We start from the raw sequence: 25,099 nt of genomic DNA on the forward strand, positions 1-25,099 counted from the left end.
CCAAACAGGTCCGAGTCCTATCAATGGAGTTTCAGAGGAAAAATACCAGAAAAGAAAGGCTAAGAATAAGACACAAAGATTCATAAGAATATTATATTCTAGCTTTATTTTAAAATGTGTGAATATAGCCAGTTAATTCATAGGTTTGCAAAAGGCACTGAGCACCTGGCTGCAGAGTCAGCATGACACTGTACACCAAACCAGACAGACAAGGTCTCCTAACAAACACAAACTTCCTTGACTGATCAAAATACTGTGGCACTATGCTGCTTCCCACACCTGAATATGTGTATCTGGTTTTTCTCTCTTTTATTTTAGGAAAATGCCAGTTGTTAGGTTGGTAATTTACACTGGATGTCCTGCACAGAAGCACTTGTTCACATGAGAGTTTAACAAATGGGCAGTGCTCCAGTCTGAGAGAAGATACCTCAATATTGATACGTGTGGCCTCAAGGGAACTGCATTTCATTCTTTGAACAAACTTTTAGAAATGTCAAGCACACAATCAGCAAATGCCATTAATACAGTCTTAACAGAACACAATTATCTTTTCTGCAAATAGGTGCAGAATCAGAAATTTAGTTTCAGAAAAACCATTGCATCTTGCAGACTGACTGACACATGTGACAAGCAGCTGATAATGCAGACAGTGGATTCCAGTCAGGGCTGATACTGCACTGCAGAATCAGAAAAAATAAATAATGATTTCCAAAGTAACCCTTCCTGTGTTTCAATGCAACTTCAAAAAAAAAAAAAAATGGAACCCCCTACATTTGGAAAAGTGCTGCAGACAATGAAAACTGCAGCACCTTCCAGTATTCACCTCCCTGACAAAACACTCCAAAGTCCAAGGCTAGAAAATACATCAGTCATGGAGGATAAAACTTGGTGTGTGCATGTGGTGGGAGAAGGCCTCTGGACCCCCTAAATCCCATTTAAGCCCTTCAGCTAGGGAACATTTAAGAGTTGTGCCATTTGCCTATGCCATCACTGAACCACCTGCATGTAGATAGTTGGATTTAGAAATGCTTTGAAACTTCTGGAATTTGAAAGACAAGCTTTCTTAAAACCAACTTCATTTGGTTTGTAGATAGGCAAAAGGAAGGAGTACAAGAGCCAGGCAAGCAAGCACTAGAGGAATTATATCCCCAGAAAAGTCCTTATGTTTTTTTTTAGAGATAGATAGATAGATAGATAGATAGATAGATAGATGCACAAATATACACATGTATGTGCATGTATGTATGTACATATATATGTTTATATATGGTTTTCCATACCTATATGATGGCAGACTGTCCAAGAGTATATATACACATATACTGCCCTACAGCATATAGAGACATGATACTTCAAAAACATACACTTTTTTATTTCCAGGATGAAGTCTCAAACTCATCCTCAACAGCATGAAACAAAGTTTTGATGTTCCTGCCTTAAGCCCTACCCACACCTCTCACCACAAACCTGCTGAAAACATAAATTTTGGAGAGCGTATTAGTTAGGACATGAAGCTGTTAAAGTATGTGATTTTATTTAAAAGAGGCACCACCTAAATTAGCAGTACTTCTTATGCACTCTTGCTCCTTAGTGAGGCAATCAGGTCAAACAGGACACCACAGAGCAGATGGGGTTGAATGGGTTTACTCCCTGAGCTTGCTGTGAGCTGCTTTATGGCATTGGAACAATGCTCTGTGATGAGACAACTCAGCCAGAGTTGCTCTGCTTGAAGAGTTTCACCTAGTCTGCATCATAAAGCACCTTAGGAAGTGTGCAAGTGTGCAAGACCTGTCATGTTAAGAAGGGAAATGCTGGTATCAAACTTTGTACCAGGACTGGTAGCTTCTCTCAGAAGTGCTTCTCCAGTGGAAGGTAACTGGCATGTCAAGCACAGTTTATGAGAGCTAAGCCACCTGCAAGCACCATTACAAACTTCTATGGTAGCCAATTCCCTGACAAGAGTCAAAAGTAATGGGACATCCAAATTTCACCAGCAAAAAACCCCAGCAAAGATTTAGCTGGGAAATTATCTTAAAGGTCAGTACAAAAGTGGCCCCTGAAGGGACAAGGCACCTTTAACAACCAATCAAAGTATGAAAGAAATGGACTTCAAGAAGATCAAGGAATAATAACTGAAAGAGAAAACAGGCTTTTGAGTGGTCAGGTTTGTGGTGACAGAGGAGCAACAAAATGCCAGCTGGTTTCAGTAACAGATGGCTGCATGCACTGATCTGTCCTGCATGCCCATTCTAAACTTCCTTTCAGTGGAAATACAAAGCTTGCACAAGACTAAATGCATCTTTCATGCAGCCTTTGCACACATCATCATGGTTCAAATATCCTCCGTTCACAAACAGACCACGCTGTACATTGTTTTACTCTAGTTATGCTGAATTCTAAGAAAGGAGGGTGGCTAATGGCACCTCATCTTTTCCAATCACATCTACCTTAATTGTCAAGAAATTACTTTTCTCTGACAGGCTAAAAATTCATTTTCTCACCATTCTGACAGCAATATCTCCCTTGTCCCTTTCCTTTAAGTACAGTGTTCACTGTATTTTAATTGAAAAGTCTTTTTGCACCTCCCTTCTGGTAGCTCAGAAAGGGAATCATGATACACAGAGCTCTCATGCGGTATTTCTAATACATATCTGGGCATTTGTCATTTGAAGTTGCCACAGCTAATTGCACGGCTGGCATAGGTCATCCCACTGGAAAAGCCTATTACTTGTATGGCAGAATGAACCCTTCAATCCCACATAGCTCAGAACTCAAGTAATCATTTCCAGCAGAGAAAAACATCAAAAGAGAATCCTACACTGAAGGATAGAAAAGCCTACCCAAAATACTTACTCTTTTTTAAAATATTTTTTCCTAAGCGGAATATTTAACAAGAACTTTTTGTTGACTAACAATGAACAATTTACTAAAAATCCCTCAAAACCAAAGCCATTCTCTTACTTACTTTGGCCACACAATTTTCAGTCTTCATAGCAGTGCTTCCTAGACATACTGTTTCCTGGTTTAAGCACAGTCTGGCACAGCTGTTGTAGGTCTGCAGAAAGATTAAAATGGTTATGAATAGAAGAACACAATTTTCTTTCAGGCACCACATTTTTGGCACAGGAACCTACACTAACTCTACGACTCTACAACATTTCCTTTTTCTAAGATGTAAATGTTTCAAAGCAAAATAAACTAGTTTATAGCAAAAGTCTATGTTCAGGGCATGCATGTTCTCTGAGAAGCCATGTACAATTTTACAGTATTCAAAGATTTTTCTTCACTGTTCCTTTGAAAATGGGAAAAAATCTCATCTCAGTTTTCGTTCTTTCACAAAATGCTGCATAACGGAATAATTAAAGCAAGATGATTTCTACACACTCGTTATCAGAGAGTACATCAAATGTGAATAAATACCCGACTTTATCAGAATATAAAATGTAAAATACACAGGACATAAGGAAGGTTATAATCAGAAGGGAGCAAATGCATACCACATTTCATTGTTGTATTTAATTTTCTCAGTTATGTAAAGCTTTCTAAATTTTTTTAAAGTAGAATGTCTTTTTTCTTTAATGCTGTCTTGCCCAGGTGACCCCCAGTTGGGGCTGCAGACTTCTGAGTCTTTGCATCACTCGTAGTCTCTCACCCTTTTGAGGGAAGTGCGAAAAATACTTACAAAGTGGGCTTAAAATAATTTGGTTGACTTGGCTGCTTAAACTAGTATGCCGGAAGAACTCAGGAGCTTCTAACTGAGGCTCTTCTCCTCACCCCCAGCACCTTTGCATCTAAGAGCTTCAGTGTGGGATTAATACACCAGCCACCATTTACAGAAAAATGCTCCCATGCAAAAGTGGCAGCCCAAAAGCAAGCACCAACTTGATTTGTTTCAAGAGTAGAAAGTGGACCACAGAGAAGATGCTGCCACCTCAAAAAGTTGTATGGGGAAACCTCAAGAAAGATGCTGAAAAATAATGAAATTAAACTTGTTACAAAAACATTTTCAAGAGCACTAAGTAAAGCATACTAATGTTCATTATATTTTACGATTGCCTTAATGGGAGGATGCACAAAGACTTGTAGTGAGCTGCCTGTCAGTTATCTCCCTGTAATACTCACTGGCAATCTCTGGAGATGGCTTTTTTAGGGCTTGCTATGATTTCCATTTGCTTGATTTGTAATGACTTCAACCCCAAACCTGCAACAGGTTACAAAACCTGTGGACAACACTGGCATATAAGGCTCCTAAACTTCTCCCTCTGCCCCAAAGCTCCATCGCCAGAGCCAGATTCCCTCAGCGCCAAGAACCAAAATACAATCTCCCTCTCTTGCCCCTCTGCCAGAGGCCTGACTCTGCAAAATGTTGTCAGCAGCAACACAAAAACTGGGAGAGGGGCACATGGCAAAGGATGTCAGAGGCAAGGATGCAAAGAGATTAAAAGGAGTTTACGTTGAACAGTAGGAGATGTGTCCACAAAGCCAGTGCTCCCAACAGCCCCCAGCTCAGGTAAGCACCAACTGACGGGCACTGAGTTATTCACCTAAGTTCTTATGATCCTCATGAAACATTCCTTACTGCACACCATGGGAAATCAGTATAGTGGCTTGGGTGGATCTGTACTGGACCAGCACAGTACAAACATTCTTGGAGAAATTGGGAAATCACAGTCCTTTCCACCTTGCCTGTTTATAGAGCTCCTTTAAAGTTCACCACGAAACAGAAACAAAAGAGAGCACAGAAGCCCTATCTTCTCCATTGCTTTAGCATTCATGTTTAATTTCTCAGCTAGCTCTCTAACCAGAAAACAACCAGTGACAGACAGGAATGCAGAATATTCTGGCTCCAGCAGTTCTCCTCACATGTCACAACATTGATATCTGCTTTGACTAGCAGCCAGCAAGCAATTTCTGTCTCTAGACCCAGAAGGAGAAACTGAAAAATTCAAACACATGAATTCTTTCAAGGTGCTGCACAGATGAACAAAGTGCATCTTTCAGCAGGAGAGGCTCAGACTCAAACTGGATTAGGCCACAAGCAAACAGAAGTCTGATTGCCTCTTGCAAATATTTGCCAACATCATAAAACCATCATCCTGGTATGCATAAAACTTTCTCCTCAGAAGAAAGATCAGAGTGGTATAGACTGCTATAAACTGGGGCTTGGATATAGCACCCCAACTGATAGACAAAAGTCGATACCATCTGCTTTGCACTGACATTCAGACAATACCATGCAAACTTCATTTTACAGGCATGGTATTAGTTAAATTCAACCAGATTGTGAAGGCAAAAAACCATGAAAAGTTGGTAAGATTCTTTGTTCAGTTTTCACATTTGTGTAATTTAAACCATTTATTGTAAATCTGATTTTTTTTCACTTGCAATTTAACTCCTAGAATTCCATAAGCAGTATTTCTGCACAACTTGTCTGCTACATACTTTAAGTTTTATGATGAGGCCTGATTGAGGAAAGTTACTACTAACTCCACTTTGCAGATCAAAAGCTCAGCCACACAAACATTTACTGAAAGCAACAAGGAAGTCTGTGGCTCTGTGAATTGAACCATGAACTCAAATCTTGTCAGTCTTTTTCCTCCCAAGACAGGTATGCACAAACCTTGGTTGCATGCCAGCTTTTTAAAAGCTGGGCTTGAAACAGGCTTTCTCCACATTTACAAATGGGAAAGAGCAGACAATCCAAACACAAAATGTGAAATACTAAATGCTAAACCTAGAGACATCAGTATTTTCTGAGAATGAAAGAAGTTCACTATGCACTATTCAAAAGTTACATACATTTCAGAATGCAAATACAAATAATTATTGTAGTGAATTGCTTAATTTTGATTACTTTCACCCACACATTACATCTCCAGCAAGAGTACCAACTGAACTTCCAGCATAACTTGTTTGTCAAATCCCACAATACCAGGACTACTGACATTTGACAGAACTAGTATAGCATAAATTTAAAGAAGATAAAATGAAACACTTCTTCACACAGTTGGCAGTGAACTTCTGGTGTTTCTTGCCCCAGGACATTGTGCAGAGAAACATCATCAGAAGTGGAAAAAGGGACTAAACAAACTCATGGACAGCAGCTCCACAGATGCTTGGCACAGATATCTTCCAGACATCCCTAGCGCAACAGCAGTAGATGCTGCAGGGACAGGAGGGCAATGAAGCACCAAAAGAGGCCAGACTTCCTTGCTCCCATTCAACAGCACTTTCCACTGACAGTGCTGGAGTTGGCTATGGATGAGGTGACTCTGGGTCTGACTGACCTGGGCATTCTCATGCTATCAATACACCACTCTGCCCTTTGAAAACATGCCAAGGAACTCCTCCTTCCCAACCTTTTCAACTACAGAAGGAGAGGAGAACATGCTTTTACAGTAAGAGCCAACTTTTACACAGTAATTTTATTACATAAGGATTTATGTATGTGCCAAATTACCAGATGACCATTTAGTCCTTCAGCAGCTCTTTGTTTCTCAGTAGAAGTAAAAGGGAAAAAGGGAAAACTAAGAAGAGCATATTTTGTGGATTCAACACATCAGGATGCATATTTGAGAATAAAAAATAAAGTACTCTTCAGTTTGACATACATTACTATCTTTTCATAGTTACAAAGTTCTTGTTATTTTCAAATTCTCACAGAAGAATGCCTTAATTAGCCTTGTGGAATGTATAAAGAGGGCAAAGAAGATTCACACACATGTTCTACAGTATGTTTTAAAGGGTTGAAAGCAAAACACAGAAAACCTAGTTCTCCCTTAAAGTCTAGAGGAAAAAGAGGTAATGTCACTCTACTTGACAGGTCTCAACAAAAATGTACTGCCAATGTTACAAAGAAGCTGCATCAGGCTCATGAGGCCGGGTTGTAAGAAGCTTGGAGAATATATTGTCAAGGCAGTGCTACATGGTAGTCTCCAAATGCTTTTTGGTAGTCTCCAAATGGTTTTTGCAGGCAGCAGTTACTGGCTACTGAGACACACAAAATGGCTGCTGGACATGGAGATTTGGCTCCATCTGATATTGCTCATATGCTAATCGTTATTGTGAACAGGTCTGGTGAACAGACTAGTGAATTGTGAAAGCAGAATTAATGTCATATCATCAAGTAATAATACAGAACCCTTCATGTTAGGTGAAACATTTGATGGTGTCTGATGCTACACAGCAACGTAAGAGTACCTCCTTCCATTTGTTCCAACGCCTATGGGAACACTGACTCACCTGGAAGAAAAGCAGGAAAATCAAAGCCAAAACTAAGCCTTAGAGAAAGATATTTCTCAAGTCCGCCTTCAAAGCTTGACCCTTTTACATATCTCATCTACTCTGCTCCAAAACTGTTCAAGTTTCTCCTCACCTTTCATCAAAATAAGAGGTTTCTTCATCAAGGAAAAGTATTCTGAAATGCTAGCCTGGTTCAACGCTACAGGCAGATAGCTTTGCGTTGGAGTGCTTTAATATGTTTTTATATTGCATATAAAGCATGCAAACATAAACCAGTTTGTTGAAAACTACCCTCTTTGTGGAAGCTGGCTATAATTCTGAACAAGTTTTCAATTTTCACACTGCTGCTAGGGTAAAACATTATAAAGAGTTTAATTTTTACAGTGGCTTCAATGACACAAGATTATCTAACAAAGTAATGGTTAATCAATAGAGGGTTTAGTTGTCAGGTGAAACATATAACACACTAAAAGGGATTGATTGCAAGACTCCTCCTTATTTACTGGAAGGTATATATTTAAAATGACACAAACTTGTTACCAAGCTGCATTCCTTTAACCTTGCAAAAGCCGTTTGAGAAGAGTGTTAAGCAGCCCTATAGCCAAACAAGCTCTAATGAAAGAAAAAAAAAGAAACCTACAAATATATGGGAGCACCAAATCATGTCAGAAGCAGGGGAACCACAAAGCTGTATTCACTCTCAGCCAAAGGCTTAAAATGCCACAGAGGCACTAGACTATGGTTCACTAAAGATAGAGCTGTATCTGATCTCATTCCGTAAGTGTCTTTGGTTACATTTTTCTTTTTAAAGCAAGTATGATCCTGCTCTTTGACACAAACACATAAACATTTCTACTCTTGTCTGCACAGCTCTGGATGAACACTGAGCACCAGCCTGAAGCCCCAACCCCAGGCAGAACTCCATGTGTGTGCAGCTTTTCTACCAACTGAAATCCATTTCTTTGGCCATTCATTCCAAGAATCCCCAGTCCCTGAACAAAGCTCCGCTTTTTAATAGAAGCTGCAACCCAGGAGTTCAATAAGATTTCCCCCCCAATAGTTAGTAATTACATGATTTATCAGAGAAAGATAACACTAATAAAAACACAGCAAAAAGACAAAACCCATACCCTCCCTTCAAGTCATTTTCAGGGAAAAGATTATTAAACTGTTCTTTTTGAACAAGGGCTTTTGTAGCTAAGCACAAATTGCCAAACGGTTAGAAAAAAAGTTATTAGACTCTGAAGAATTCAGCAGAAGTGGGAAGTTATATAAACAAATCACTCCAGCAGATTTGGAAAGATCGCTTTCATCTTATTTAGAGTCTTAGGAGACCTGTATTAATTACCCTTTAAAGGTCTTTCACATGGACTATTTAAAATAAATGCAATTTATTTATTTATTTCAAATGAGGTGCTTCTTCTGAAAGAATTAAGTAATCTTAACAAATTTAAAAACGTTTTTATAAAGAGGTAATTAAAAAGAAGACTAGAATTAAGTCAAGCTGTAAGACATTACCCAGGATCCACCTCGACTATTTTCTTAAGATGAAATTTTTGCCTTCCCTAGCCCAGCCTTGGGAAGGATAGTCTCCACAACAAGTCATAAGACAAAATAAAGACTAGCCAAACAAAAAACTAGATCATTTACAGGATTTTCCCTAAAGCACAGTTTGTCATATTGCAATTACACCTTGCTGACTGTGAAAGCCAGAGTCCTTAATATTGCCACTAGAGGGAAGACGTGTCTTAACACACGGCAATGGCAGTTGGGGAGTGGGTTTTCTTGAGCAATTACCATAACAAAGCTCCCTTGGCTGTGTGTACCTTCTAATTACCCAGTACAATTAAAATGACTTACCTAAAACAAACATGGAAAAAAAAGGCCCTTAAAACAAAAAACCTCAAGACAACGCAAACAAAAAGCTTTCGTCCAATATGCTCGTTACCTGAAATTACATTAAAGCTGAAGATTTTTTTAAACCCATCCATCAATGCACAAGGGGGAGAAACACAAAAAGGAGTATGCCACAATGCCCAACACCACAGAGCTGTTCAGCTATGTAAAAGCATTAAAACAAACAAAAACAAAGAGCAAGGCAAACTAGATCTCTTGTTAAAGAAAAGAAGGGGGGAAAAAAAAGAAAAAGAAAATGTGGTATTTAGCCATCTGGTAGCTGCTTGAAAACAAATTGTCCTCAGAAGAGCAGAAATACAGTATGTCTTCTTGCAGTTCACTGGCTTATGAATCAGACTACTTTTCCTACTTTTTTTTTTAATACAGGCATGGTAATGTTAGACTTCTGTGCTCCTCCTTTCACTTCCCTCTTGTCCCACTATGCAGACATAACCATGGCCATCCCAATCAGATCCGGCTGTTCTAACTTGGATCCATTATTCGCAGTCTTTCAAGATACATCTTGTTGGGCCCATTGTTCAAAACCCCCCAGGATTTTTTTTTCCCCTAACAGCTACTTGCTGATTTTTAAACTCTTAAATCTTTCATTTTATAAGGCGTATCATTAAGAGAAGATGGCAGCCAAGTGATTTTTCTTTCCATTGACAATTTGTGACATTTTTCCAGCAGCGTGCAAGGTGTTGAAAACCTGGCAGCTGTTACCTCCTGGGATGAAGATCCTTTTTTATCCTCCCTTGACAGTTTAACTCAATGGGTCAGCACCTTTAAAGACTGCAAAGTACCACTGAAGTGGATGGAGGCTTGAATTACTGCTCCCTCCCTAATCAATGTAAACCCTCACTGCAGGTGAAACTCTTAATCTATAGAGGTGCATGGGGGAGGAAAATGTAATGCCCTGAGCCAGATGGTTTTCATCTTGTTTTTTAAAGAAGAAAGGAACAAGCTAACAAGGGGACAGCTACTTTTGTTAGCTTCTTGGCCTCTCTCATGGCTTCGGATCCCCAGGGTTCCAGCCACACAAGAGAAAGAATACAGAAAAACATAAACACTTAAAGAAATATAACTAGAGGGCTGGCAACATGCTGCTTTCAAAGAGCTGGGAGCCCTGTTCAGCACTTTATTTATCACTGCCCACGTTCTTCGGATGGTAAGTGGACATGGACACAAAGGGCAGGGGGGAGCAGACAACACTTGCAATTTACTCAATTACAGAGGAATGCAGCAATGCGGCGGGGTGACAGATTCCTATTAGCACTAATGCTCAAAGAGCCCAGTGGCCTTTCCGCCACGAGGCAGCATTCCCATTGTAACTTAGACTCCAGCACATCCCGCTTTGGCCAGCTTTGTAACACGCACTAGGTGTCACAAAGGAATGGAAATTATTTTTTTGTTGTTGTTGTTTGAGAATAATGAGAAAAAAAAAAACTTAAAAAGAAAGAATAATCTGGCAAGTAAGGCTAAGGGTGTACCTCTAGCATTTCAGGGGGCTTTCCAATCTGCAGCTCCAGTAATAACTGGATAACTTTATAGACTAGGACTGCCCTGCCTCAGACAGCTCTCCAACACAAGGCAAATCTGAAGTGCAGCATCTTCCCCAAAGAGACTCAGGGAGATGAAGGACCCTCTCTTCCTCCACACCATGCAAATTTCCTCATGATTCGAGAAGAGGGCTTCAATCTTGCATGGCAGAAACACTTTTGCAGCGGAGAAATAGACATGGAGAGGAGCCCTAAGCAGGGGGATGAGGCTGCCAATTGAAAGTAAACCACTAACAATTGCTACTTCTTGTTTTCCCTTTGCTCTACCTTCTTCAGCCACTTTCTGCTTCTCATGGTTTTCTTGAGTACTGGCTTTAAACTCTTAAGATCAGACTGCGCCTATTTTAATTTTGAAATAGTGCCCAGAGCACGTTTTAGGTGCTACATGCAATTTTAGAAAATTATCTCAAGTCTGTAAGAGTGAATTGAGGTAATATTCTGTGCCAAAACCGTAAGAGGGAGAATTCTTGAAAATGCTAAGGGGATTGTCTGAATGGGGTAACAGACAGGGATGTTTTTTCCCCCGGACTTCCATCTGGAAGCTTGCAGAAAGACAGCAGAGTCCAATGTGAGGTTTGCAGGAGGTACACTGTGGCAGCCTTGCTGCTGCCAGCTTTTCCCCACAAGGCACCTTCGCCCACAGATGAACCACAGCAGCAAAAGGCACTTCATTATTGCTGCAGTGAAGAGAAGGGAGGGAGGGTTTTAAACAACCAGCATTGTGCCCGTCTTCTTTAAAAACCAGTAGGGTAATCAAGTTCAGGGCAGCCCTGGACAGCTGCCCTGTGACCTATTCATGTTGACCCCCACTATTCATCACTTTCCTTAGGACTATGAGGGCAAGCTCCCGGGGAGTGACCACCACAATAGATAGATACGAGCCAACAATAATACGGTTCCTGCAAAAAAAACCAGATGGCACTGCAATAAATTTACAAATCTGCATTCATGGCTCTGTTAAAAACACCCAGAAGCTAAAAGGCTGGAGGGGCCCCCAGAGAGTTTCCCCTTCCCAGTTTCTAAAGGCCGGCTCTCTCCCCAAGACTATTGAGCTCATGTTCTTCATAAATGAAGGATGGAGACATAGCCCTTAAAATAACAAATGGCTGACCTAATCAATCTAGTGTTTGGGTCTAACACTAAATGATAGGCACTGAAAACTAATTATGTTTTTTGGCAAGGAAGTTGAATTAAAATGGAAACACACAGGTTAAAAATGCACTGAAGCATTTGCGAGTCCCTTTGAAAGGGCAGCACACACACACGCTCACATGCAGGGCTTGAAACAGGAACCTGATTCAATAACTCATGCATTTATTTTTAAAATGAATCAGATTAGTCCCATGTGTGACCTGCCGGTCCATCTGTATGAGCTGGACTTAATGGGCACTCTTCTCACGCTTACTTCAGTTTGAAGTATGAGAGAGATAAATTTAGTTTAATTTTCAACAGATCAAGCTATCCATTTTCCAAATGGACCATCTGGATCAGCCTATTAAAATTAATTTATAACTTTGCAGTGTGAAAATTCGTTTGTTAGCTTAAATAAAGTTGCCAAAAACTTTTGCCACTTGTCATTGTTTTTTTCTGGTCTGTTTTCATACTATGATTTTCAGTTTATCCCTTCAAAATTTAATTTTGTCAGATCAAACACTCAACAAAAACTGAACGTCTGCATCCATGTTCCAAAGTCTGTCATAGCTTAGATCTTTTCACTGTTCCAGCAAACAATGTCAAGTTCACTGCCTTCTTCAGTTTCCCAGTGCTAACCTCCATGTCTTTTCTCCCTTGCTGCCCTCACATGCACCCAACAGTGCCTGTGCCTTCCACTTCCAGCAATTCAAGGACACTGCCCCACTTGTTGAGACTTCTGAAGACGCCCATCTCCATACACCATTTTAATCAACAGCAAAATGATATTCCTCTTAGTAACAGTTCCACAGCACTGAGCAATGGGTGTCTTCAGCTCCTGCACACAACTTCAGATGTGTAAGTAAGCATTACACCTCCTCAGCACCTCCACCTTCTGGTATGTCTGATCCACAAACCCACCTGAGAAAGTGTTACGGCTAAGGCTGCATAACAGCACTGCAAGCAAGGCAAGAAAAGGAAACGCACCTTTACTTAAACTTGTTAGCAGCTGAACATGTCAAGACCTAGTACTTACCCTGAAGTGGTCTGATGCATCTCATTAATTTTCTAAGACTAATCAAAAAGTACTAAATATGAGGATACATCCACTGGAAAGACCATTTAAATAAACAGACTCCTCTTCTACCCCCATACACTCGATTTCTCCGTGCATGCAGGTCCATGTTCCTCAACAATGAAATATTAAGGGAGTCTCACAGGAGGAACAAAAAATATGAAACTGTTTGCATAATATGTACCAAGTTAGCATCTTTTCAGGAAAATGTAAGGCATTTTTTGCGTATTATTGCTTTGACAGCATTTGCAGGTCACATTTTGTTGGTTCTACAAAGCATGGGTAGATGTAAGACATAGCAGTCACTCTGCATACCTTTGTGTAGGAGATCCAGATCTTTCCAGTAAGTATTACTCATTGATTGTGAGTATTTAGGCACGTGGCTAAATGTGTCTGAATTCTGGAATGAGAGCCCCAGAAAACTCCCACTGCTCCTGTCCATTGCTAATGGAGAGGAGGAACAATCTGAGCTTTCAAAATGCTCAGACAGCTTTATTTCTGTCTATGTAAAGAACCAGAATTCCCTCCATAACAGGCAAAAAATCATGGACAACCACCTCCTATGATCTAGACAAGAGGCACTTGCTTTAAGACTAAGACTACATCTTGAATTTATTTACAAAGACTGTTATCAACAGAAAGGCCCCAGATAGCAATAAAAGACCCAAGGATTTTGTCCTGCATCTGTCACTGTAAGGACTGGACACAAAGATGGAGAATGGCACAATGTCTCTACAATATTGTGCAACACAGCTAACCATCTTCAATGTAAACAATGCCCATTGAATTCTTTCCAATGTGAAATCTCAGGACACTACAAGTGGTTTTTCAGTTTTATTCCTGGTATCTACTTGATTATGATGAATTGTGGGCCTGAGGGAAAAGACAGCTTTCCTGTGACACTAAGAAAACTTCTGCAGATTGAGATATAACAAAATGGAAACCCAATTCCAGAAACTGTACCTTCCTCATCTGTATAATACAGTTTGCAAATATCTGTTTCCTCAGTCAATAATTACGAGGAAGGACTCGGTGTGATGAGAAGACACAAAAAATAAGTAACTAATGATCCTTTTTAATTAACATCTCTTACTATGAATCTTCTTTTGAAGAAGAATCATATACCTCTTCTTGCTGAACCTGATGGCATGCCATGGATAATATTACTCTAAGATAAACCCCCCCTGATTTTCTGGCATGCTGGGGAGCTTGTTTCCTCTCCTGGGGATACACAGTAGGGACTGAGCAGGTTTGCCCTCTTCCTCCAGCTCTTGTTTGTCGTTGAATGCCAGAAACAGTTTAAGTTTCATCTAACATATTTAATCAATTCTGCAAAGGTAATCCTTCTCAGCTATAAACAGGACCTTAGCCATTATGCCAGCATATTGCCTCATGTCTAAAAGACTTACATGGACTACATTTGTTAGATGGATCTGTCTTAGTCACATGTATGCAGTCCTTCACATGACACTCTCCCACAAAATCAAACACTCCTATTAAAACACAAAAAACCCTTCAAACCAACCAAACTGTTCTAAGCACAAGTGCACTGTATCAAAAAAATACGTCTTCCTTTACTATGACCCACTTCTGGAATAGCTGATGTGGGGCAGGATTGTGCCATCTTATTCCTCTGCCTGAGGCCGCTGCTCCTGTGGCTGAGATGCAGAAGGAAATGCAACAACTCCTCAGCTGTTGCAATGTATGGCCTGGGGTATTCACTTAAGTCACATTCACCAATGGTTTCACTCTGATACACCAGGCAGCAACCTCAGGCAGCTAAGGCATGGACATAATTTTGCTTCAGCTGCCTGAAGGTTGCAGTGGGGAGAAAGACCAAAGTGAAAATGAATCAGAAATCACTAAACTCAACTTAAATTTCCCAGAAAGCACATGTCAGCCTCCCTTTGTTGGCCACGGGGATTAAAAAAAGGAATTATTTTGAATTGATAAGGAATTTGCTTTACTATATATAAAGGACAAAGAAATATTGTTTTAGTAAACCATCCTTTCTCCTTTTTACCCATTAGTAATTTATATGAATGTAAAAGAAATAAGACCAGGTCACTTTTCAGGTTATTAAATTGGATATCATCTCCAAGAAAATTTACCTTCAAGGGCAATAAAAAGTTTAATTGTTGTACAACATTTTGAGAGTCTTGATCTAAGGCAAGGCAAAATATACTACAAACAAGACAGGAACAATTACAGAAGACAAGGCTGAAGAGGTCTTGATGAACACCAACAGAAGAAAGGTAAAACTAAAGTCACAGTTGACTGAACTATACTGAAGCATACATTTCTTCAGAGTCATCAAACTCCCCTGAAAGCTAAATCTCTATGTCTGATTTTCCTGGGTACAATGAGACTTGCTCAGACTTCAAAGAAGAAAATAAAAGATTTCCATGAGCACAAGCCAGACTTCAGCTTCCAGAAGCATTTAAGGATTCAAATAGCTAGAAAGTTTTATCGCATTTTTAAAGAGACTGATCACATACCTGTCTAAGTGAATTCTTCTCAGGAATGATCTTCCTAGGGGGCTCATCATTATTACAGTCTTCTCTCTCAGAGGAATTCTGTGAAAGAAAGTAAGCTTTAATTCAGTTCTTATCCCTAATATTACCCTGTGAGGAGAAAGAAACAGAATATTTTTCCTGCACAGGCTGTAGCATTTTACATATACACATACTGGAGGCTAACTTGTACTTTTATGCCAAACAGCTTGTTATGGCAGAGAAAGAATTTCTCCTCCTCAACACAACAATGCAACACTGTGCAGGTATCTACTGAAGAAGCCCGTGCTTTGGCGATTTTTTCTGAAACTACCAATAACCACTTCCAAAAGCTGAAATGGTGGTTCAATCAGCATGGCAACACTGATGCTCCTGAACACCCCAGAATAACCATTTGAAAGAGTGGAACCTGTTGAAAACAAGAGGTTGTTAATGAATGCAACTGTTGTTCTCTGTGCCACTATGTTTTTAATCTGCCTAACAATTACTAATTGCACTGAGTCTGCCTGGCTGCCTAAAATAATAGAGAAATTATGGTGGAGCTAAATTCTTGCAGAAGAGGTTGTCAGGGAATCCTTCCAAAAACACCCCCAAATCTTGTGTAGGTTGTGTATGATAATACAGCTGTGTTTTTCTCTCCTGCTCCCTGACTCCACATATATGTACAATTTCTAGAAAGACTGATTCTCCAAAATGTAAGCTGCCACCTTCAAACAAAAGATCAGTCAGACAAGAGGAGGTAGACAAGAAATGCAAGGGCTTTTCCAGCATGAGTTAAAAATACAATGAGGAAACTTTTGTCATGCTACTGTCATGATTAAAACCAAATATTGCTTGGTTTAAAGACAAACTATAGTTGTATCAGGACATGAATAGTCTCTTGTAAATGTTGGGTTAGAAACTGCGGGATACAGTGGGGAGAATCCTGACATCACTGCCAAAGTCAGCTACTCTGGAAGACGGCACTCCTTTGCACAGGTTCAGCTACTGCACTCGGGGAGAAATGACAACCAGCTTGGGGGAATCCCAAACACACATCTAAAATAAGTTTGATCACCACAGTATTCATAGCCCTAGGCCACATTCCCACACATTCAGGAGTGAGCAACTAAACAGGTTTTAAAGAGATGCAGAAAAACTGCCTAGGGAGAGCTCTGCCAGGAAAAGGGTGGCTTTCCAGTTACTTGCACACAAGCTCAGGACTGTGTCTATTACAGCAGAAGTTTGCATTCTGCATCTGTCTCCCAAATAACCTGTCCTTTGCTGAGCACGGCTCTGCCTGGCTTCTCGCAGAGACATCTTCCAGCCCAGCACCTCAGGAGACACAAGTGGCATGTGCTGGCAGAGGAGGAGCAGGCTGGGAGAGCAGGGGCAGCGCAGGGCCAGCAGCAGCACAGCGGAGCCTGTGCCCACTGCAGCGCTGCGTGAGCAACAGGACCAAAGGGACAGCCAGGACACAGGGCAGGGACAGAAGCTGCTGAGAAATGACAGACAGCGGGTGGAGGGAGAGGAACACAACAGTAAAACCACACTTGGCATGTCATAAACTGGTCAGGAGTAAATCAAGGCTTGCAGACCAAGTAGTGATTTTGAATTCTTTTTTTTTAAAACAAGATATAGAACCTATAAGGCACCATGACATTTGGAATGCTGTAACCAGGGTTTTATAATGGAAATCAATCCTAAACAGGCCTGATAAATCACTGTAAGAGGGCAGCTTTTAAAAGTTTTTGTATGAGGTCACAGTCAGGACCAAGTTATTAGATTAAATCCTGCTTTGAAAGAACTGTGATCATAAAAATATACAAGCTAGAATTGCATATATGCAAAAAGGAAGGTCAGACATTAAAGCTGCTCTTTTCTGCTCACAAAATTTAGTTTAGTAAGTGGTTCATTCAAGTTAGGATTTTAATTTTTGTGCTTTGGGGGAAAAAAAAAGATCAAGAGTGAAACCTATAAGAACCTGAGGTGAGTTACTAAAGGAAATGCATTTTGTTGTGGCTGTAGGGTAAAGGGGTTGTTTAGTACTTCTGGATTCATTTTCAACATCCACCCCCTTCCCTACAGTAAGTGTCAGAACGATGCCCCTTTCCAACTAATCTCTCTTTGACAGTAAAATCTTACATTCTTCTCGCCTTTTAAAGCCACTAAAGATCCTCCCTCACAGAAACATCAAAAAGCAGGAACTGCTGGTGAACTGTTAGCCCTTATTTTGAAATTTCTAGTTACTGCAAAGCATCAAGTTATCTACTTTTTCTTTAAGCTGAGCATCTAATTTTAAGAGCAAGCAGAGGACCATTTTGCATTCATTATGTTTATAGGTGGCAAGGCTAAGAGGTTGGCTGAACAAAGACCAGACAAAGACTGCCAAGTGCATATGGTGGTTCACAGCTTGGCGTCTCACCATTCTACAGCACCAACACAGCAGCTCCGATAGCAGACTATTAAAGAGGAGCGCTGCTCATGCACTTTTGTCGGCAAGTAAGTTACGCTTGGTGAAGACAGAATGACTGGAAAGCATTACACTTAACAAAAAGCACAGATGTTTATAACTCCTGCTCATTTCTCAGGAAAAGGAAACCTATCAATCCAGGTGCAGCTACAGGACCCTGCATATTTCAGGACTAACTGTAGCTGCATGGAAGTGAATTTCACTTGACAGGGCAACACTTAGCCACGGCCAAGGGAAGAGCATAACGTAATTGACTGAGACGGTACATCTATATATTTCTCCTTGCTGAACAAGGTGGGAGGAGGGATAAACATGTGCGAGGTCAGAATAAGGTTTGTCTCAGCAGGACTCCAGCGATGCTCTCGGCCACAGGAGAGGCAGACAAAGGGAGGAACCGCTCTGAGCACCCTCTCGCGGTTACTGAAATGCACGTCCCGGGCACAGACCTGGAAAGAAGCATTTGGTATCCAGACGGTAAGCTGGGTGTACTCACTGGGAATATTAAAGATCTGCAGCAACTGTACTTCATACATAGTAGGGGAACGATGGAATTTGCTAGGGAGAAAGAAGCAAAGAAAACTAGTGCATATGGAAAGCTGAAAAGCCATACAAACTCCCTTCCACCAGGGAAAATTTTTACTTCCCACAGGCAAGCATTCTTGACTAACACTGAACTAGCTAAAAGCATTTGTGCTTGCATGCAAGGGTCTCTTCTTTTGAACAAATATAGGCAAGATTAGATCCTGAAGTCTCCAAAGCACCCCCTCTTTCCACAGACAGGTAAAATAATTTATTCATTTTTTTCCCCAACGTCACACAATGACAGGGGAAGTACTGAGAAGATAAGTCAGGAAACCCAAGCTCATAGTTCTTGTAACCTTGAAAATTTGTCTCTAACAGAAGATTCCTGCAAAGGGGCTCTGCCTTCCATAGCTCATTTTTCCTAAAATGGCTACTGCCTGTAATGAGATCCTTTTAAATCTGATTTGCATTTAAAACTTCAGCCTGTAATTAACAGAATATAACTCCATGGCAGGTTGTCTTAAAGACCACTACAAAATTATTACTATTTAACTCTCCCCATGAAGCCTCCTCCACCACTAAACACAACATGCTACAATGCATACAAAATCCCCAGACTGAAGCATTTGACAGGAGATGACATGCAGTATTTTGTATACACAGCCCAGCAAACACTGCTGGGAATGAGATATAATACATGGAGAAATGCACTCCCAGGGACTACCAGTTGGGCAGAGCTACCTTTAGTACCGCCTCACTCGTGGTGGAAATCAAACCCCTGCCAAATGGGGGAGGCTTTCTTTGATGCTGTTTTGCCCTGCACTAATTATAAAAGAGTACAGACACAGCCTTTTTTCCAAGTGTATGGAGGTGGGGGTGGGGGAGAAGCGTGTGTCTATGTGAAGAGCACAACTATTTTTTATGCTTTCAAATTCTTAATCCTGTTTGGAGCTGTCAGTGGGGGTTAATGGAAGCCTTGGATAGGAGAATTCCAATCTGGTTGGCAGATGGATAGGTTGGTTATAGCTGCATAACTATGTCTTGCCTGCAGGCACAATTCAGAACACTGTTAAAGCAATATAAAGTCTCTGTCAAGCTGAACCATTTGGATCAGTAGCAAGGAGAAATAATAATAAAAAAGGAGTTCATTTCTGGGCCTTGCGTGTTTATGCTAGTATGCAGAAACTGATTAATTGTCATCGTGTGCTGGTCTGCTATACCTCAGATTTCTACTTCTGGAGTAGATTTTGCATGCTAATATAATCATTCTCCCTCTTGAGACATTAGCAAATAATCAAATGAAAAACAGGATCATAATTTACTGAGATTCGGGCAATTCTCTATGCAAATTTGACTTGTTATTGCTGCTGCCTCGTTAATCTGAATGCCTTTGACAAACTCCTTTGATTTATGAACTCATGACAACTCCAATGTGTATATATTTTGCTAGATTGACATTATCATTAAGAGTGGGTGGACTGAGCTCACATGAATGGCTGATTTTATTCGCTGGTGTCTGCTGCTCAACAGCTGAGCATCTCCTTCTCACAAAGCCCCTGAGCGCCAGGCTCTTCCCATCTACCCATCCATTCATCATCTCGATGTTAATTGGCCCAGGCTTTAAGCAAATTTTCAACACGATTTAAAGGCACGATGACACTGATTACTGACCCTCTGCCATACGGTGCCTATTGATTAACCTGACAGAGATGATGAGCTTGAGGGAAACTAGGTATGTGTGGACCTCGGGGAGGGGAAAAAAAATAATATATTGTTTATGCAGGCAAAACACTCGTCTTTATCCCAAAGGCCAGAATTTGTGCTGCACTGGCCCTTAAAACACACTATTGCTTTAAACACCTGCATCCAATACAGAAAATGCTTGCTTGCTTGCTGTGGAAAAATGATTACAAATTTGATGTCATGTGCAGTCTGTATTTTAATCGAGTTCCCTGATAAATAGACCCCCTCAAGCCAATCAAGTCTCGCTCCAGCCATTGCGTGCGTACACATCAGCTCGAACAGAAGCCTGGGTGTGCAGAGTGTGCTTTTAGTGGTATCAGCAGATCCAACTGCATGTAGGAAATCTACTTGGGTATTTTAGGTCTCTAAGCAAATAATACAGTGGGAACACAGTGTGCAAACAGTTAGAGTAGAGTAAGTGTTCCAAGGGCAAACTGGATGCCAGACATAGCTGTCTCAGTATTTCTGCTGCCACATTAAAATAGATGCTTTAGCACACACCAGTGAAATAGTGCATTTTTCCTTTTCCAGTGCAAACTGTTGATATGACCTGACCCTCAAGCTCCTAAGTGCATTGAATGAACACAGCATTTTATCAGAAATTGAAAATAACTGACATCCTTTTTCATGTTCCTGGAAGTGTCCCTGCGCTGCACTTGGTCCTCCTCACCAAGGACAGAAGGGTACTCTCTCAGTCAAGAGGGAGCCACTGAATAAAGAGGTACATCAGCATTCTGTCTGCAGACTGGTGCTGTATGAAAGTAAAAGGAGGCAGAAGGCCTGTTTAACCCCTGCCCAGCCCTGGGTTAAGTCCGTCAATCAGGGCACACTGTTCTTCTCTCCCAATTCAAGCAGGCAGCCTGCCAGAAGTCAGGATGTTCCTCTTGTTTAGGAGGAGGGAATTTAGGAAAATGAGGGTGTTGCTCCAAGATGCTGCAAAGTTAGTTGTCTTGCAGAAAACAGGACAAAGCATCATCAGGTAAAGGTATGGAGAAATTAGCTGTAATTGCCTAATGCCAATGTCAGCCCGAGAGGACTGAAAAGAGAGAGATATGTGTGGAAATAAGTGCCAGTCTAAGACCAGAGGCACACAGAAGCCTTATGTTCCCTTTCCAATAATCTCTGTAAGTGATAGATGAGTCCAAGTCCATTGTTATCGTTAAGGGACTGTCAGCATCCTCATTTTATAAATGCTGTCTGTCAGTTTATAAATATCTCAGCCATTTCAAACAGTGCTAGGATGAATCCTGGCATAGCCAGTGTCAGTCTGAAGCAGTATTACTGTTAAAAAAAAAAAAACTGTCTAAGATATACTAAAAACATGTAAGGATAGCTTCTCCTTTTTCTCCTATCATGAGGTCCAAAACATCCCAATTCACACTTATTTGGCCAGTCACTACAATATATAAAACCAGTCCTTAGGATTGGTAATGCTCTTTGAGAAGAACAAGTATGAAAGCTGCAAGTTTGAAGGCAATTCTCTGCTGTTCAGTAGATAAAACAAAAATGACAGCTATAACACACAGGGAGATCCACAGCAATGAAAATGCAGAGATAAGTATCAGACCCCATTCCTCCTCGGCATTTGCTGCTCTGAACATTCACCAAGATTAGATCCTTTTAGAGAACACCATAAATTGCAACGTGTAGGCACAAGGGGGTGACTTCAGCCTGGAATGAAGGCACAGACAAGTTTCCCAGCTCTTACAAGTTTAAAGTTAAATGGTACTTTTGCAAGGGGTTTTGGCTGAGCATTAGAATGATGGGGGGGGGGGGGGGGGGGGCAGAGAATCTGCAGCTTGCCTTTCACTGACTGATAACAGAAAAAGAAAAGGAATAAACTAAAAGGCCTTCCAGTTCAGTGTCTGCTTTACAGACTGGCATGCACATGTCTATTCTGTTTATTATATTTATTATCTTGTTAGCTGCATAGAAGCATGGTGCTTTTTTATCCTCCAATACATTTATAAATGCCCTGTGATGGGGGTGAAGACTTCACCCCCCACCTGGAACATTTACAAGTTGAAATTCATGCCCAAGCAGCTCAGATACCTACTAAAACCTAAATTCTTAAAACTGAATCTCTGACAGCAGTGAAAATGGGAAGTGCAACACTACACCTCTGACCAGACACAGACATTCATGTTCACACAAGTCCCAATTTGGTCTGCCTCCATGTTAACACTGATGATGATGATGATAAAAGTTTCAACAACCAGGGCAAGATTCTGATTTTTCACATCTGTAGAATGGATCCTTCATGATTTTCTTAATTTTTCATTCAAATTAATAATTGGAAAAGTATAAATTTTCAAAGTAACAAGACTTGATAACAGAATTTCATAACATACAGAAAAGCCTCTTATGACATTCTTTAACTTAGTAATTACTTGTTGGCTATAAAGGGTAATTTAACGGCGTGGGAAGTCCGCATTACTAGAACGGTAAATTCAGTTTAACATTAAAACACCAGAACCCAGCACAAATATCAAAGATCTGATGAACAGATGCATTTCGAACAGCAAAAATCTAGTTGTAGCTAACAAAAAAATCACCATCACCACCACTCCCCTCCAAAATACAGATGCTAGGAACAAGTCATTTAGGGGAATTTTAAAAAGCTGGTTTCATTTCATCCGTATTTTTCAACACAGACAGAGAGAGACAGAGAGAGAGAGAATGAGAATAGCTAATGAGAACAGGCTTTCCATGTTTCCCAGGAAGCAGCCCTGCTTAACAGTTCTGTTCTGTGAATTTAAGAGAGTCAGCAGTGGCAAATTTGTTGTTAATATTCAATCTTTCAAGCTTTGCAAGCTAGTTGGCCAATGGCTCTTTCTATTCCAATGTTTGTTGGTCCCTTATTTACACACACATTACATCCGGAGAGCCTTTGAATGTAATTTCACGTGGATTAAGGGAAGAACATTTGCTTCTGCTAATCAGGACATCTGGTTATTTTTGTAACTCACAGACATCTGCATTAGGCAGTTTGACTTCCCCATTCCTCATAACAAGGTTAGAGCTTAAGAAGCCTCAAGGACCTCTAGTTGAATTTTATTATTTGCATTTCTTCACAGCCAGGTCTGTTTTGGAATTTTCTTTCCTAAACAGCACAAATTGATCAGCACCTTCACAGGTATACACATGTTTTTATAGCTAGCACTTTCTATGCATTATTTTATAGTGTACATCTTGTACTCCAAAATTTTATGTAGTTCAAAGCCATCTACATCTTTTTAAGGAACAGAAAGCACACATTCCCAAAAAAGCAGGGCAGAAAACATCCAATTAACCTTACAACACACATAATATGGATATACTTTCAAATATTCAACCAGATCACTTATGTAAGACTGGTGTAAGGACTTGTTCTGAATATCATTATCTCTATGCTTTAGTTTGCTTCTTCCTACTGATTTACCCTTGTACATCTGCTCCTCACATTGAACAAAACAATATTCTTCCCTTTCTATTCTTCAGGGCAACATTAGTAATTTCTCCCATCTTTTAAATTCATGTTAAAATTCCTTTATAACAGTTTCAGCTGGGGTTAAATTTTTCTGCCAGACTGCTGAATTGTGCCACACATACTTCAGGAAGAAGGATTTTGCATGCAACAGAAGCCTTTTAGAAAAGAACTGAATCAATCCAGGCTTGGCTCTCTCTTCTTTGTTACTTTCATTTTGCTACATTCTTTCCACAAAAATTCATTTTCAACACTCATCCCAGAGTGTAAAAGTACTAAAGTTTGAAATTATACACTCTTATTCACAGTTCACAGCATTCTTCCCTCCCATGCTCATGAATTGTAGGCTTTTATCAGTGATTTTGTATGCTGGAATAAGATGTTTTCTTGATTTCTTTCCCTTACATGTAGGATGGGGGGAACAGCACAAAGTCAGCTTTTACAGGCTTAGAATATAAGCCAAAATTCAAAATACATGTCAAAAACATATTTCTTGTACTAACCGCAGTTAGCAAGAGCTACTGGATCCAGGGAGAGTTTTTAAAAACTTTTTTATTTATTAAAATCCTCTAGACACAGCTTAACTTTCTTTGTACAATATTTATTACAGCTTCATCTGCATAGGAGCTGCAAGTGCTCTCAGAAATCAGTTGTAAAAGCGTCTAGTTTTGCTGCAGATTTCATGTCCTTGATGCCCAAAAGATAGGCTGGAAATGAACCCCCACAGACTGATGTCTGCAGAGCAGGTATTTGTTTATTGCAGCGCTGATGGTGAGGGGGATATCTCCCTAATTCACCCACCTCTGCCCAGTGCTGTGCTACACCTACACAATGAGTATTGCTTCGTGTCACCGTGTCACTCCAACATCATCACACAGGTGCCAGAACTGATTTACATCGTATGAGATCATGCTTATCAGACAGTTCTGCTGCACTGCGCTTGTGCCACCCAGCTCGGGGAGTTTGGGGGCTTTTGATGAAGGCTTCCATGATCTTCTTCACATCTGAACTTTTCAACTTTGTCTTTGGAACAAGCGCAGTTACAGCGTTCCTTGGTCTGTCTGGTCTTAACCAGCCTAAATTCTTTGTTTTGTGGCTAACTAGCTTTGCACTTGCCAATTTTTCATTAGTACTACACTTATCTGTTTCTATCCACCTGGCAAGGTTTCTTCTTCTTTTTTGTCTATTCAGCATTAAGCAACTAGTTAAACATATACTAGTCATTACATTGCATCAAAAGTTATTTATATCAGGTTATATAGGTATAAAAGTTATAATTCAGGTTATATGGGTATAAAAAGCTATGATTCAGATTATATAGGTATCAGGTTATATAAATATATAAAAAGTCATTATTTAGGTTATATTGGTATCAGGTTATATAGATATATCAGGTTATATTGATATCTTGCAACTCAAGCTACATAAGCACCTTGTAACTTTGATCTAAGCTATATAGGAATCATTCTTCTTCAAGCACTATTTTCTAACTAACTTTTA

At 40.3% G+C, this 25,099-nt stretch overlaps 1 protein-coding gene across 2 annotated transcripts in view; it reads right to left on the minus strand.

Moving 5' to 3' along the window:
* BTRC (beta-transducin repeat containing E3 ubiquitin protein ligase) overlaps positions 1-25,099 on the minus strand; it is a 114,853-nt gene that overhangs the window by 50,989 nt on the left and 38,765 nt on the right. The window contains exons 3-4 of one of the 2 annotated variants that reach the window (XM_058810435.1): positions 15,402-15,479; positions 2,966-3,055 (exon numbers count right to left, since the gene is read on the minus strand). In XM_058810435.1, the coding sequence (XP_058666418.1) occupies positions 2,966-3,055; positions 15,402-15,479 (168 nt within the window). The remainder of the gene's footprint in view (positions 1-2,965; positions 3,056-15,401; positions 15,480-25,099) is intronic. The other variant, XM_058810437.1, reaches the window with a different exon arrangement.

The sequence above is a fragment of the Ammospiza caudacuta genome, chromosome 9, assembly GCF_027887145.1.
Source record: "Ammospiza caudacuta isolate bAmmCau1 chromosome 9, bAmmCau1.pri, whole genome shotgun sequence".
NCBI classification, from domain to species: Eukaryota; Metazoa; Chordata; class Aves; order Passeriformes; family Passerellidae; genus Ammospiza; species Ammospiza caudacuta.